Source organism: Homarus americanus, unplaced genomic scaffold (genome assembly GCF_018991925.1).
Source record: "Homarus americanus isolate GMGI-L3 unplaced genomic scaffold, GMGI_Hamer_2.0 scaffold25483, whole genome shotgun sequence".
Lineage (NCBI taxonomy): Eukaryota > Metazoa > Arthropoda > Malacostraca > Decapoda > Nephropidae > Homarus > Homarus americanus.
Window position 1 is genome coordinate 3,890,770 of NW_024726235.1, and position 16,932 is coordinate 3,907,701.

A 16,932-nucleotide genomic window follows, 5' to 3' on the forward strand; every position below is an offset into this window, starting at 1 on the left:
ATCCCATTGTTCAAATTAAGAAAATATAAGCACAGTTTTCTAAACACTGAAGTTGGTTGAACAAAATCCTTACCTAATTTAACTACAGCTGTTCAAAACCATACTTAATTTAACTACACCTGTTCAAAACCATACTTAATTTAACTACACCTGTTCAAAACCATACTTAATTTAACTACAGCTGTTCAAAGCCTTACCTAATTTAACCACAGCTGCTCAAACCCTTCCCCTAATTTAACTACACCTGTTCAAAACCTTACATAACCTAACCTAACCTGACATTACTTTCACCTTATTCAAAATTAACATTGATGTACTAATGAACGCCACATCATTATCTTCTCGTCTTGTCTGTGTAATTAAATGGTGAGTTTTGTGTCATGGTAGAGTACTTTTTTTCCCTGAGTACTTTTTTATGTCATGTGATTATATTAATGTCCTCGTGTCTGTGCTGGTGTGTCCTGTGTTGATGATAGTTCAGTCCTTTGATGATAAGAATGATTTATTAGACAAAATAAAGACTAAAACCCTTAAAACCTCTCAGCTAATCAAATCGACAATAGGTTTAATGAGTTAAACCAGTGTGGAATATCAGGTTTAGAACCGTCTTAATGTTTACACCAGGAGACCAGTTTACACCAGCATCATGGATCTAAAATGATTGGTTTAATTTTTATCCTCGCCCCTGAGTGGTTTAAGGCGAATGTAATCATAGCGTTAGTTTGTCTGTCTGTCTGTCCTGAGATAAATTATTGCAATCACTTTTTTTTCATAAATCCTGTATACATAAGTGATGAACCAACCCTTTTGATGTAAGTGGAGGGGGTCAGACGTTCCATTGATGTAGGTGGAGAGGAGGGGGTCAGGTGTTCCATTGATGTAGGTGGAGGGGAAGGGGTCAGACGTTCCATTGATGTAGGTGGAGGGGAAGGGGTCAGACGTTCCATTGATGTAGGTGGAGGGGGGGTCAGGATGTGGGGGGGAGGGGTCAGACGTTCCATTGATGTAGGTGGAGGGGAGGGGTCAGACGTTCCATTGATGGGTGAGAGGGAGGGGTCAGACGTTCCATTGATGTAGGTGGAGGGGAAGGGTCCATTGATGTAGGTGGAGGGGAAGGGGTCAGACGTTCCATTGATGTAGGTGGAGGGGAGGGGGTCAGACGTTCCATTGATGTAGGTGGAGGGGAAGGGGTCAGACGTTCCATTGATGGCTCTCTCGTTTTAATGGCATTATCATGGGTCATTCCGAAGCCTTGTAATGTTCCTCAGTTAAACTAATATACCTTCTGTGTCATAGGTGAATCGCGGTTCTCAGAGGTTCGTACGAAGTAAAACCATCAGAATTTTCTCCTATTTTACCTGTGAATTTTTTTTTTTATGTTTTGCTTTTGAAGGAATTTTTGAAAAGAGAAATAAACTGTGTGACATCCAAACACAGGCGGGGCTTAAACTGTGTCAGAAAGATTGTGTATGTACTAGTCCTCCTTGACACACGCACACATACACACACACACACACACACACACACACACACACACACACACCACAACTCCTTTCACAAGTGAGGCAGAGGGGGTGGGGAGGGAGGCCTATTGCTAAACGTCGCTTGCCTCTTACAATAAATGGGTCGATCTTCTACGTTTTAGAGTCTAGCTAAGGCGTGGAAGCCTCTAGACTCGAAGGCCTTCCCGCGGCTCCGAGTAAGTTGTGTTTGTATACTTCGTGCAGCTGTGGTGGGGACGGACAAGTTTGAACATGTTCGTTCAAGTATAGGCAAATGTGTGTGGGTACTTGGAGGCCTGTGTAATGGTCGGATATATATGATTATATGCGTGGATGTGTTGGTTCTCACCGGATTGTACTGTATTTATTCACACACACACACAGCCATTTGTCACGCACGGAGATTGTACCGTGATGAAAATGTTCTGGACATGTGCAGTTCGATAAAAAGTTAAGTTAATCTAATCTAACCTAACCTAATCTTTTATTCTGAGGGGTAATATCAGCACACCTCAATCTTTTAATGTTTTGATGGAATTGCGCAGGCCCAGAACATTCTCAACACCCCACGCCGGGTTAGTACTCCTGCCTCACTATACAGTACATCACAAGAAGGTAACGTCTACAGTAATTTTTCTGCGGTAAGTTATTTTCTGTAGTCTCTCTCTCTCTCTCTCTCTCTCTCGTCGGTCGATCGAGCTTGTTAATGTATTCTGATTGGATCATCATTCAGACCAGTTAGCTACGTCTCAGTAAAAAAAAAAAAAGGCAACCTATTCAGACCGTTTACCACGATGGCCACAAACAGCCCCTACCACCACCATCAAATCGGGCGGAATCCACTCTTATCGGGGTGCCACAAGCGGAACACTCCTCCTCTCGCTTGTTGTCGGCTGAGGAAGGTTTGTGGATAATACTCCCGCCGCCAGACCAAAAATCCCGAAGAGAAAACCGCAAGTAAATACCACTTGAGAAAATCCCCTCGTCACTATCTCTCGCCGAAATTAATAAAAGGAAGAAAAATACAACCAGCTAAGCATTTTGTTGTCCGTATTTCTTGTACACTTTCATAACCTAACCCACATTCTTGCTGGCGTATTGCTAAAAAAAGATCTCCAGACTCTCCCCCTTCCTCCCTGTCTTGTTTATTAATAGTACTGTTTATGGTTGTTATGTAGAATAGTAATTTATGTAGTTAATATTGAGTTACTGTATAGTGTTTTATTTTACATTGTTCCTTATCTCGATTTGGCTCGGCTATGTAAGTGAGAGGTGAAGGCAAGAGGAGGGATGTGGCAGGGAAAAGGGAAGGAAGAACATAAGGAGTCTGCAATAGGCCGCCGGTTGGCCTGTGCATGGCAGATTAAGAAGTGGCAAAAGAGGAAGGAAGTAGAATGGAATGAAAGAATGGGATGGGAGAACATACGCAAAAAGAGGGAGGAAGAGAGGAAAGGGAAGGGAGGGACAGTTGGGAAGGATAAGGGCTGAAGGGTCAGGGAGGGAGAATACCTATCCCTAAATATTTAAGGTAATACTTCTATATATTTTAAGTGTTAATATATTACTTCGGTGTTTCAAGTAACTCTTCACCATACTCATGTTCAGTCACCACAAGACTTCGAAATGAAAAGAAATATATAGCCAGTGTACGTGAACCCTAATGTGTGTGTGTGTGTGTGTGTGTGTGTGTGTGTGTGTGTGTGTGTGTGTGTGTGTGTGTGTGTGTGTGTGATGTCCTTTTTACACATTAACAAGAGAACACAAATTTCACAACACATACATGCACGACATATAAACACTATCATTTTCACTGTAAAAATTATACACACGAACTCGAATACACACACACACACACACACACACACACTATTAGGTATACATTCGTACACTGTATGCCTAATAGTGTGTGTTTTATGCATGTTTTAGGTTCTGTGCGTATGTAAAGAATCATCCTTCCTAAACAGGTCTTACAAATAGGCTGTCAGTCGCTAGATCACGCAGAACACCGAGGAGTCAGACCTGCGCGCACACACTCGAGAAAAATCATCCTTCTTTCTCCTGGTTTATTTCTGGAAGGTCTGTGTGTGTTGGCGCTAAGACTCCGGATAAAGCGACAGATGTCACCACAATAAAACTGGTCAATTATGACCGATAAGTTACCGCTAAGAAATCCAACTTTATGATTTCTCTCCGTACTGCAGGATTTTTCAAGCCCTCCCGCGCCGGTTTGGGTGGCTTTATAATTTAGCGAAATGCAGCTTGCTCAATCATTTTCTGTTTCTCTTCTTTGTAATCGTTTGGTAGTGTCCTTTACTAGATTTACGCATGTAATATATACGTTTACGTTAGTGAATGAGGCGTAAAAACAGATGGAGTATTGGAAAAAGCGTAAATAACATCCGGCAAAATTACATCGGCGTCGGTGTAGCCAGAAACTGGCAGGGTTAGCTGGCAGGCGAGCGAGCGCCACACGTTTCGTTTGGACCCACCGTGAGTGGTAGTGTGTGGTGCGTGCTCTCTGCTGCCTCTGGGATTATTTACCTCCTCTTTTTCCTTTCTGTGTATGATGTGTCGGTGTACACTGGTGTATTGAGACTAGGACGTGAGGAGAATATTCCATCGCCATGAGGCTACACTTGTTCAACCCCCGTAAGTATTGGTTTACAGGAGGAGAATTCGCTTGTGTTTTGCGAGCTGGTGACAGCGAGAGTGAGTTGCCACATACCGTTTTCACCATTCTTAGACGGATGTTTGTTATTGTACAATTGCGGCTCCCCGGCGCGTATCTGTGGGGTTTATTTGTTTATGAATACTGTGTAAAGAGGCTATTAAGTAAATTTGAAACGTATTGTTCAAGTCAACGGTGATTAAATCTCTTTAAATGGCTTACCTCTTCTGAGGGCCCCTGATATGACTAGTTGCGTTGATAGTATTGATGTGTTGGGTCACCCTTAGCGATTCATGACACCTGTTTCTATGCTTTGCTTCCAAACAATTCCTTGTTTTCAGTGGTAGTGGTGCTGCCCAGGCTTATGGGCCCTGCAGATCAATATACGTAACACAGTAGTTGCTCGTTGCTCTTACTTCATGGTTTAGGGCTATGAAATAAATCCCACCAGTTTACGTGTACCATTATGGTTATTATTTACCTGCCGTGTTCGAGTCATCACACCTGCAGCCTTACAACTTGTTTCTACCTGGGTAAAAGACTGGTCATTTGTTTATGTTGTTTTGGTGACGCAAGAATAAATACTGATAGATTGTGGTGCCAAACTGACCACCAGGAAGGCACTGGCTAATGGAAGGTAAATGTAAAACTAAACTTCCAAGTATTTCATATTTATTTGTTAAAGGGCAACATTGTTGTATAATTAGTAGTGTAAGGAAGGGATTAGTATAAACCTGAAAGATTTACAATTAATAAAGCGTTCGCTTGTGAATAATGGGGATTAGATTAATATACGTGTGGGCGTGTGCCGTCTGGGCTGTGGTTACTTGCTGCCTCGTGCTTCACAACAGATAGTGTTACAAGCATGTAGTGTGCTGCTGCTTTTGATCCTGCACGTGTTCATATGCATCGTACTTGATGTTCAAGAGGTGGGCGTTACTCCCTGGAAAAGTGACAGCACTGTCGACGTAGCCATAACACTGGAGCGTCCCTGGATATAGGGTTTCTCCATAGAACCGGTAACCTTGCCTTACACCCTGTGGTCAAGTGACTCATTCACTGGTTGTTAACGATGGTTACTTTCTGAAAGTTAATTTGGTTTTATCCTTAATAATTAACCTATACGTTAACGCTGCTGCTCTTTCTTGTCGGATGGATTTTCGTTGGACTAACTTGCTTCTCAACATTGGCCTTCCATACATCGACTGTCATCTGTGTTGACGTATGAGCTAGGCGTTGACAGCTTACCGGCTGAGGCAATGACATTGCCGGGTTTCTGTGGTCTTACTCACCTCGACCTGGTACTGGAGGACGTCGGCCCAGTCTTTCTGGCTTCCTTCTCTCAGCCTCGCCCGTACAGTTTTTATAACCCCATGACCTGTAGAAAGTTGCAAGTCATTCCTAGGAAATACTCGTATTCATGTAACTGTAGTGTTTAGTTAAGGAAAGATTTCTTATGTCATTAGATGGCTTCATAAAAAGTTGTCTTTATTAATTTAGCGTGTGTAAAAATAAGGTGTTGTAGTTGATGTATACCAGCGTAAAAAGTTAACATAATTGTGCAGAAATTCCCCTTTAAGTTGTCACACGTGATCATAGACACATTTCCTTAATGAATCCTGAAGGAACACGGTGCGTCGTTTTGCCCAAGTTACCCCAAGGGTTTTGTCTCGATCGCCAGATATTCCAGACAGACGATGTAGAAGTTTCTGAAGTTGAGTTGAGTGCCTGGTGTTGTTAGTGGCGTTCAGTCTCCAAGTTGTGGCATTGCTTGGCACTAAACAGGGTCTGGATCGCTGTGAATGTATTAACCTCATCGGTCATGTGTATGAGATTACTAAAAGTTTAAAGGGCTATTGTAAGTGGTGATTGGAGTCCATAAACTGGTAGCTTTTATGTTTTATGCAAGCCTCCGTCTGGCTTTGCCTTGGACCTGAAAGACGCAGTGGGATTTGATTGGTAGGAGAATGTATGGCATGGAATTAAACTTCAAAATTGAATAGGAAATAGACTTGGGCCTTGAGTGATTGATTCTATTAGTGATAAGACACGGTTCACTTTCCCCCCTTCCAGACTTTTGACTGGACGACAAAACCCGGCAGCGGCACGAGTGAGTCACTGACGGACGGGTCAATTTACTGATCTGGGTGTAATATCATCACAGTGCTTCCCGCATTAGCGCAACCCTGGTCACTTTTCGCCTTCGGTCCAGACTGTACACCATTGTTTTTCAGAGGTCAAAGGGTAGGAGGATAACATTAGCTTGGTTGGGGCTCCGGAACACGAGTTGTTGGGTACATAAGCTAGACAGACAATGAGGGATGTGGCCTGAAGGTGTGGACCGAGGGGCTTGTGGAGGAGGAGGGGGGAGGTTTACGACCTATCATGCAGAATGGAGAGGCCAGCAGCTGGGGCTGAGCAAGGAGGAGGAGCTAGGCTGCTGCTGCTGCCATAGATGTTACTGATACTACTCTACTGTTGCTGCTGGAGCTAATGATGTTGCAATTGTTAGTACCCTTGGAATTGCAGCTGTTAGGCTTACAGTTCCTGTTCCTGCTGTCGGTGTGATTTTCTTGCTGACATTTCATTTATGTATGAACACTTGTCGACTCGTATGATAACTCAGTCATACGAGGAGGCAGTGTCGTGGGGAGGAGGCAGTGTCGTGGGGAGGAGGCAGTGTCGTGGGGAGGAGGCAGTGTCGTGGGGAGGAGGCAGTGTCGTGGGGAGGAGGCAGTGTCGTGGGGAGAGGGGGAACCAGAGTCATGGGGAGGAGGCAGTGTCGTGGGGGAGGAGGCAGTGTCTTGGGGGAGGGAGGCAGTGTCTTGGGGAGGAGGCAGTGTCGTGGCAGGAGAGCAGAGTCAGGAGAGGCAATGTCGTGGGAGGAGGCAGTGTCATTGGCGAGGAGGCAGAGTCAGGGGAAAGGCAATGTCGTGGGGAGGAGGCAGTGTCGTGGTGAGGAGGCGGTGTCGTGGCGAGGAGGCAGAGTCAGGAGGAGGCAGTGTCGTGGGGAGGGCAGTGTCATGGGGAGAGACAGAGTCAGGGGAGAGAAGGCAATGTCGTGGGAGGAGGCAGTGTCATGGGAGGAGGCAGTGTCGTGGGGGAGGAGGCAGTGTCATGGGGAGGAGGCAGTGTCGTGGCGAGAGGCAGTGTCGTGGCGAGGAGGCAGAGTCAGGGAGGAGGCAGTGTCGTGGGAGGAGGCAGTGTGCATGGGGAGGAGGCGGAGGTGTCGTGGGAGGAGGCAGAGTCAGGGAGGAGGCAGTGTCGTGGGGGAGGAGGCAGTGTCATGGCGAGGCAGTGTCGTGGCAGGAGGAGCAGTGTCGTGGGGAGGGAGGCAGTGTCGTGGGGAGGAGGCAGTGTCGTGGCGAGGGAGGCAGAGTCAGGGGAGGAGGCAGTGTCGTGGGTGGGGAGGAGGCAGTGTCATGGGAGGGGGCAGTGTCGTGGGGAGGAGAGCAGTGTCATGGGAAGAGGCAGTGTCATTGTGGCGAGGAGGCAGTGTCATGGGGGAGGAGGCAGTGTCGCGGGGAGGGAGGCAGAGTCAGGGGAGAAGGCAATGTCGTGAGGGAGGGAGGCAGTGTCGTGGGAGGAGGCAGTGTCGTGGCGAGGCAGAGTCAGGGGAAAGGCAATGTCGTGGGAGGAGGCAGTGTCATGGGGAGGAGGCAGTGTCGTGGCGAGGAGGCAGAGTCAGGGGGAGAAGGCAATGTCGTGGGGAGGAGGCAGTGTCATAAGGAGGAGGCAGTGTCATGAGGAGGCAGTGTCATGGGGTACGGGTCGTGTGGCTTTTATGCACCACTATCTTGTTTCAATGCCGACCTGGACCTCCATGTCGTATGTAAACAAAGGTGACCGAGCTGTGACCACGTAGCCATGACAGTGATGACTAAAGACTCCCCATCAGACATTTACTTGTATATACTGTCATAGTGCGCCAAGAAGAGGAGAGGTGGAGTGGCGTGTTGTGGTGCTGCAGTCTGACATGTTGGATGTCTTATCAGTAATGTCTCCTTCTCAGTTCCTTCTTCCTTCTTCTCCTCCCTCCCTCCCTCCTTCTTCCCACCCTCCCTCACCTCCTCCCTCCTCCTCCTTCTTCCTCCCACCACTATTTCATCTCTTTATTTCAGAGTTTTCAGGATGGTGACCGAACAGAAACACAACTCGGAATTAATCGATGCATTTTTTATGTTACGTCGCCTCTCGATTACATTGTACATAACTCGCTTTATCTTCCTTCCTTCCTTCCTTCCTTCCTTCCTTCCTTACTTTACCTCCTGTTGATATCTTGATCATAATTTACCGTTAAAACAGAACAAGTAGAGTATATATAATTTACTGTTCATCCCAAACGGGTGAAGTGAATAGCTTACCGTTCAATCATAACAGACAGAGAACAGATTACCGTTGGCAGTTTATTATTGATTCAAAACAGAAAATTTACTGTTGAAAAAAAAAATCCTCTTGATTCATAACAGAAAATCCCGTTGAAAAATAACATCGAGGATTTTATTTGCTATTGATTCTTAATGGGTTGGTGACTGTTAACCGTTGATTCGTAACAGAGAACGGTATAGCGTCCCGTTGAATTATAACAGAGCAGATCACACAATTATAATGGGTTTATTTAAGAATGAAGTAACAAGGTTGGCTGTGTATTTTCAGAGCGGATGTGAGATATGCTTGGTTAAAAGTGTGTGTGTGTGTGTGTGTGTGTGTGTGTGTGTGTGTGTGTGTGTGTGTGTGTGGGGGTGGGGGGGAGGTTTTATGTAGGGGATGTGTGTGTGTGTTTGGAGGATGGTGTGTTTGTGTGGGTGTTGCTTGTATGTGTGTGTGTGTGGGGTTGAATGTGTGTGTGGGAGGGTCGTTTTTGTAGGATGTGTGTGTGGGGGGTGTGTGTGTGTGTGTGTGTGTGTGTGTGTGTGTGTGTGTGTGTGTGTGTGTCGTCCCTCACTTGTTTTATCGACGTGTTCGCTCGTATCTTAAAGGCGAGTATCTCTTGCCCCATTTCTAGTCGTTTCCGCGTAAGACAGGTTTACGTGTGAGACAGGCAGGTTTATGTGAGACAGGCAGGTTTATGTGAGACAGGCAGGTTTATGAGACAGGCGGTTTATGTGAGACAGGCAGGTTTACGTGTGAGACAGGCAGGTTTATGTGTGAGACAGGCAGGTTTATGTGAGATAGGCAGGTTTATGAGACAGGCAGGTTTATGTGAGACAGGCAGGTTGAGGAGACAGGCAGGTTTACGTGTGAGACAGGCAGGTTTATGTGAGAGATATTTATGTGTGAGACAGGCAGGTTTATGTGGAGACAGGCAGGTTTATGGTGAGACAGGCAGGTTTATGTGAGAGGCAGTGGAGACAGGCAGGTTTATGTGTGAGACAGGTTTATGTGTGAGACAGGCAGGGAGGGGGAGACAGGCAGGTTTATGTGTGGAGACAGGCAGGTTTATGTGAGACAGGCAGGTTTATGTGGAGACAGGCAGGTTTATGTGAGACAGGCAGGTTTATGTGAGACAGGCAGGTTTATGTGTGAGACAGGCAGGTTTATGTGTGAGACAGGCAGGTTTATGTGAGACAGGGTTGGGACAGGCAGGTTTATGAGACAGGCAGGTTTATGTGAGACAGGCAGGTTTATGTGTGAGACAGGCAGGTTTATGTGAGACAGGCAGGTTTAGTGTGAGACAGGCAGGTTTATGTGTGAGACAGGCAGGTTTATGTGTGAGACAGGCAGGTTTAGTGGAGACAGGCAGGTTTATGTGAGACAGGAGTGGGTGTGGAGACAGGTGTGTTATGTGAGACAGGCAGGTTTATGTGTGAGACAGGCAGGTTATGTGTGAGACAGGCAGGTTTATGTGAGACAGGCAGATTTGTGTAAGACAGGCAGGTTTATGTGAGACAGGCAGGTTTATGTGGAGACAGGCAGGTTTATGGAGACAGGCAGGTTTATGTGTGAGACAGGCAGGTTTATGTGTGAGACAGGCAGGTTTGTGTGAGACAGGCAGGTTATATGTGAGACAGGCAGGTTTATGTGAGACAGGCAGGTTTATGTGAGACAGGCAGGTTTATGTGGAGACAGGCAGGTTTATGTGTGAGACAGGCAGGTTTATGTGAGACAGGCAGGTTTATGTGTGAGACAGGCAGATATGTGTGAGACAGGCAGGTTTATGTGTGGAGACAGGCATTTATGTGTGAGACAGACAGGCAGGTTTGTGTGAGACAGGCAGGTTTATGGGAGACAGGCAGGTTTATGTGTGAGACAGGCAGGTTTATGTGTGAGACAGGCAGGTTTATGTGAGACAGGCAGGTTTATGTGAGACAGGCAGGTTTATGTGTGAGACAGGCAGGTTTATGTGAGACAGGCAGGTTTATGTGAGACAGACAGGTTTATGTGGAGACAGGCTTATGTGAGACAGGCAGGTTTACGGTGAGACAGGCAGGTTTATGTGTGAGACAGGCAGGTTTATGTGTGAGAGAGAGGCAGGTTTATGTGAGACAGACAGGTTTATGTGTGTGAGACAGGCAGGTTTATGTGAGACAGGCAGGTTTATGTGGAGACAGGCAGGTTTATGTGTGAGACAGGCAGGTTTATGTGAGACAGGCAGGTTTATGTGGAGACAGGCAGGTTTATGTGAGACAGGCAGGTTTATGTGAGACAGGCAGAATATATGTGTGAGAGACAGGCAGGTTTATGTGTGAGACAGGCAGGTTTATATGAGGCAGACGGGTTTATGTGAGACAGACAGACAGACAGGTGAGGCATATCTGTACACAGTTTACGTTTGCCATGAGAAAGATAAATTTACCTTGATAAAATTGTGTTGCATCAAGTGTGTGTGTGTGTGTGTGTGTGTGTGTGTGTGTGTGTGTTGTTATATATTAACACTACCCCCCATCTCCTTCCCCTGGACACGACAGGTAAAGAATGGTGAGTAATTGGAGGTGATAGTAATTAAGGGGTGATGGTGGTTGATTGTTGTGCCAGATGTGTGTGTGTGGGGGGGGTATCATAAGGACGAAGGGCGTGTTAATAAAGGAACCTCACAGAGTACAGTAGTAACGGTACCTAGCAGTAATGAACATGTGTCACGAGTAACATTAGACGATGGTGCAGTAACCGTGTGTGGTATTAGTAACAGTTAATAGAGACGGTGTTAACAGTAACCTTATACTCCTTATATCTTAAGAAATAAATTAACTCTACTCCCTAATACTTCCTTTATAAATTAATATGGTTTTAACTGATACTTGTCTTGGGTGAACTAGTAAACTGAACAGACTCTTATCACATAACTCCGTCACACATCCTGGGTGATAAATTATGCTTCAGAATATTATACCCAGCACCACACTGTGTATTATTAAACTGTATTATAAAGCTCCTGGAAATTACCGCACCAGAACTGTCTATATTATATCTATAAGTCTATAATAATAACGTATTGTGGATCATGGAATAAACAATGTCTAAATATATGATGCTGTTAATATAGGAAATACTGTATTGTTTATATCATTAAGCTTTGAGGATGTTCAGGCTGCTGTCACCACGGGGAAATTAACATACCTGTACTTTATACCTGTGTGAGTTGTGGTGTTTATTGACTAGAGTAAACTCTCTGAATCTGAACGTAAATATTGGATCTTTGTGTATGTTTTTCCAGGATTTGTTTTTTATTATTTGTTTCGTTTTTTTTTTTACATCGATTTATTAAGTGTCATAAAGTTTCAGTAAGAGACGTTTAAATATCTACTTATAGTCTATGTAGATTATAGGAGTAGTGTGTGTGTGTGTGTGTGTGTGTGTGTGTGTGTGTGTGTGTGTGTGTGTGTGTGTGTGTGTGTGTGTGTGTGTGTGTGTGTGTGTGTGTGTGTGTGTGTGTGTGTGTGTGTACTACCACCATCGTTGCGGGGGTGGTGATGGTGGAGTGACGTGGTGATGATGTGGGGAAGGGTGGTGGATGCTGGTTGTTGGTTGGTGTGGGAGGGTGTTGGTGGTGGTGTGGGAGGGACGGTGTTGTTGTGGGAGAGGGTGTTGGTGGTGGTGTGGGAGAGGGTGTTGGGGTGGTGTGGGAGGGGGGACGGTGTTGGTGTGGGAGGTGTTGGTGGTGGTGTGGGGAGAGGGTGTTGGTGGTGGTGTGGGGACGGTGTTGGTGGTGGTGTGGGAGAGGGTGTTGGTGGTGGTGTGGGAGGGGTGGTTGTGGTTGGTAGCAGGAGTGATGCTGATAGTGTCAAGAAGGAGTGGGGTAGTAGGGAGTTGGAGGAAGAACCATAGAGGAAGGAGGGAGAGTGAAAGAAGGAAGGAAGGCCGGAAGAAAAAGAATGAAAGAAAGAAGGAAGTAAGGATAATAGGAGACTATAGCAGTATGCCCTGGGAGACTGTATATTGTTATCTCTCGGCAGCAGTCCATTAATTTCCCTCCCAGTCTTAATTAGAGAGTTAAGTAGGTGTGGTGGGTAAGCAAGGTGATGTGGCCCTCAGTACTTGTTCTCTCTCTCTCTCTCTCTCTCTCTCTCTCTCTCTCTCTCTGTCTCGTAAACCCGGTGTTGCTGTGGCTGTGAGGAGCAGCACGTGTGTGTGTGTTCCTGTGGCCGGATGTTCTTGACGCTAGGTGATGGTGTTGTGAGTCCACGAGTGTTCTTCAGGCTGAGAAGTGTTGTGTTATTGTTCTGGAGGTCGATTGGGAGGTAATGGGTGTGTGTGTGTGTGTGTGTGTGTGTGTGTGTGTGTGTGTGTGTGTGTGTGTGTGTGTGTGTGTGTGTGTTCTCCAGGCTGGGAGGTGTTGCCGAGCAGGTCGAGATGTGCTGAGTGCACCTTGCGAGGGCAGAAGGACGCCGAGGCCCTGATGATGTTGACAAGAGCGAACATCGAATGGCGTTAGTGGATGGCTCTCACGCCCCTCTTTCATCTCATGATTGGCTGAAGGAGGATCTCGCTTTAAATTGACATAGCTCGTGATTGGCCATCGGAACTGTGACGTAAGAATGCCGTAGGTTTGACTGATATGTGATGAGAGTTGATCTATAGCTTCTTATATATGTCCTCCGGTTTTGTATGTATATAGCTCGTATTTTCCAGACGAATCTGTGACGTAGGAATGACGTAGTTCGTAATTGGCCGATGATGTAACTCGTAATTGCCCCATACGGTTGTGACGTAAGACTGACATGGCTCGTTATTGGCTGATGTGGTTGTGACGTTAGAGTGACATAGTTCATGAACGGCTGATGAAGTTATGACGTGTGCTGGACGTAGTAATGATCTACACGAGTGACAATGTAGCTTATTTTTGTATCATTTAGGATTATTTCACACTCGTAAAGACCAAGATACATATTGAGAACTGAACGAATTGTAATTAAATAAGTCTTAACGTGACCTGATTTTAATAAGGTCATAAATACATCCGTCATACTCGTGGCTGAGGTTGCAGTTCCTGGTCTTGACGCTGTGATGAAGTGGCGCAGTTGTGGACTCGACCTCAGTCAATACCTGTCAGTTACGTCCCTTGACAAGGTCACTGTCGGGGAGGCGGGGGTGAGGCGGTCAAGGTCGGTTGTCAGTTTTCCCCCTTGACATGACACCTTGATGACAAGTTCATTGGCCGACTGTCAAGTTCACCGGAAAGAAAAAAGGAATGAAATAACACGCGTTTTCTCTATAAGACTATGGTACACACAGATCCCTAATTCAAAAATGATCCCAAACAAACATAAAGTAATAGAAGCGTCAGCAATAGCAGATACTTTCATTTAGCGTCAAATTAAAAAAAAAATCGTACGAATCTTTGTTAAATCTGAGTCTGGTCGGCGGGTTATTAATGTCAGTTATTCACCTGCCAGGGACCGAGACTCGAGGTGTGGAGACGTAGTTCCAGGTTCCTGAGTTAACACGGCGAGGAATAACTGTGTAGTGAATCATTGTGTTGTATAATTTAGCCTGAGTGTGAGTGTATAGATTGCACAATTCACCAGAAGGTTGAATAATTTAGTGAAGCTTCCATGCTCTTCTTGCTTAGCTCACCACGACGATGAATAAATTAATAATTAATCTATTTTGTAATTCGTCATAACAATGGATGAGTTTGCAATAAATCAACATCTTGCAAGGTTTGCCACAATGATGATTTTTTATAGTTGCAATGTAGTGCTTTGGAGGTTGACAATGGCGATTAAATGTGCAGTGGACATGTTGCAATGTGCACCAAGACGATGAATGTGTGACAGAATTCATCCTTGCAACAAGTAGGTGTATCGTGAGGTTTTTGCATACATATAAAATTGTTCACAAGAATGTATAAAGTTGCATAATTTATCACAAGAATAAATCAGTGTAAAAAATAAATCTGTTATATAATTTAGCAAGAGATTAAAAAAAAATCTCCTCCTTGACTACATTGAAAGAACTTGTAGTTAAAGCAGTATTGACGTAGTATTGACGCCATCTTTAATCTGTTTTTTGAATGGGGCCAATTAGGTGCCTCTTAACATCAACATTAGGAGTTTTTTTATCTTTTTTAGCGTTAAGGTTCCTCACCATACAAACTCAATATGGTGTTGTATGCTTTACGTATTATAACAAAGGAAGATCTTGTGTATAGATTGTCATGTCTCAGGTGGGCGTGGGGACTGGGAGGCGTGTAGTGTCTTAAGTGACTGGTGGGCGTGAGGACTGGGAGGCGTGTAGTGTCTTAAGTGACTGGTGGGCGTGAGGACTGGAGCGTGTAGTGTCTTAAGTGACTGGTGGGTGAGGACTGGGAGGTAGTGTCTTAAGTGACTGGTGGGCGTGAGGACTGGGAGGCGTGTAGTGTCTTAGTGACTGGTGGGGTGAGGACTGGGAGGCGTGTAGTGTCTTAAGTGACTGGTGGGGGTGAGGGACTGGGAGGCGTGTAGTGTCTTAAGTGACTGGTGGGGGGTGAGTACGTGTCACGGGCGGGGAGAGTGAGGAGGTACAGCTGGTCGAACAGTCATCTAGAATGTAAAACAGGTGATCGACCGCCACACACCACCACCTGCGCCACCACCATAGCACCCCCCACCTCCAACACACCCATTACCAACACCCTTCATCACCCGTCATCACCACCAACACCCTTCATCACCCCTCATCACCACCAATACCCCTCATCACCACCAACACCCTTCATCACCCTCATCATCACCAACACCCCTCATCACCACCAACACCCTTCATCACCCCTCATCACCACCAACACCACCCCACCTGCACCAACACCTCTCACCACAACACTCCCACCATTAGCACCACCACCAGCAGGCGTTGTGAGGATAATATTGACGTTGGGCAGTGAAGGTGTCACCCCCTAGTGACGGCCTGACACACACACACACACACACAACGATAAGACTAATTACTGATAATGGCATCCATAACAGTAGTAGTATGGAATAACTACAACAACAACAATAAAACAACTGAAACAGAAACAACAACAATATAAGTTGTAACAAAAATATCTACATTAATATTTACAATAACAGTGTATGCAACCACAACAATAATAGAATCACCAAAGACATTAATATAAGTTTGAGGCAGCAGATGGCCTTGCCAAGACTGGCTGTAACAAGGCCACCCCTGACTACGTTGTTCCTCGAACACTTTTACAGCTTAGGAGCCAAATTCGCCGCAAACAGAGAGAAGCTCGGGAAGCAGCCATCCCCCTGGACTCCTCGCCCACCTGGTACGATGTCCTCCGTAAACTTCCTGACCTCTCGTATGTCTATGGGAAAGGGTCGCGGAAAGGGGACGTGATTGCTGCCCGTATCATCATTGGGTATGACTTTGCTTGGGAGATTGGTATCCCCGCATCCCTGAGCAACGCTCTTGTGCATTATGCAGAAGACCCGACAGCCGCACCCTTATTCACTACCTCCTAAGATGTCCCCACACACAACGCTTCCGTGACGCCTGCTGGACCACCACTCCACGACCCCCTGACGGAGACACGATGATCCTCCCCATACTGGCCGGATACTATGTAAATAACATTGATTATGTGTTAAAGGAATATCCTTCCTTCCTTAGGCTTTAGTAAGCCCCTTTATAATATTTATACTGTATATACTTGTCACACTTGCCAGATGCTTCTGGTGTTATTGTACAGGGATACCTAGTGACAGCACTAGGATCCCGCTTCCTCTATCAAGGAATAAACAATTGAAATTGAAATTAATATAAGTTAACAACAACAACAGTGCAGTATAGTTCATTGATAGTGCCTTGACTCTGACCAGTATATAATGTAGTTCTGCTTCCTGTCATGTTTTTAGTTGCCTGTCTGCCTGACCGTCTGTCCTTCTGTCTGCCTGTGTTTTGACCCGTCTTATGTGCGTCACTTTCTTTTGACACTCGTTAGTGCATGAAATTTCAGTTTATTTCCGATTTTAGTGTTAAATAATAATAATAATAATAATGATAACCATGATAAGTCGTAATAATCATAATAGTAATAATTGTACTGGTAATCCCGATACTAATTATTGGTATATTAGTATTAATAAAAAGGTAGTATGATCGTAACAGTTAAGCTATATTACGAACAATCATAGTACTAATGATAATGATAGTGTATTATTATTTTTTTTATTATAGTTTTATATTATTTTTATATTTTTATTATTATTATTATTATTATTATTATTATTATTATTATTATTATTATTGTTGTTGTTTTTTATTATTATTATCATCATTGCAGTATACAGGTAAACATTCAACATTCTTGCTAACATGATCACTCTGTTTATG

General features: G+C 45.1%; 1 protein-coding gene across 1 annotated transcript in view; it reads left to right on the top strand.

Moving 5' to 3' along the window:
* The first annotated feature begins 3,986 nt into the window (after positions 1-3,986).
* LOC121865439 (oxidation resistance protein 1-like) overlaps positions 3,987-16,932 on the top strand; it is a 141,018-nt gene continuing 128,072 nt past the window's right edge. Inside the window, exon 1 of the mRNA XM_042364865.1 lies at positions 3,987-4,151. Coding sequence (XP_042220799.1) covers positions 4,127-4,151 — 25 coding nt within the window. The 5' untranslated portion in view covers positions 3,987-4,126. The remainder of the gene's footprint in view (positions 4,152-16,932) is intronic.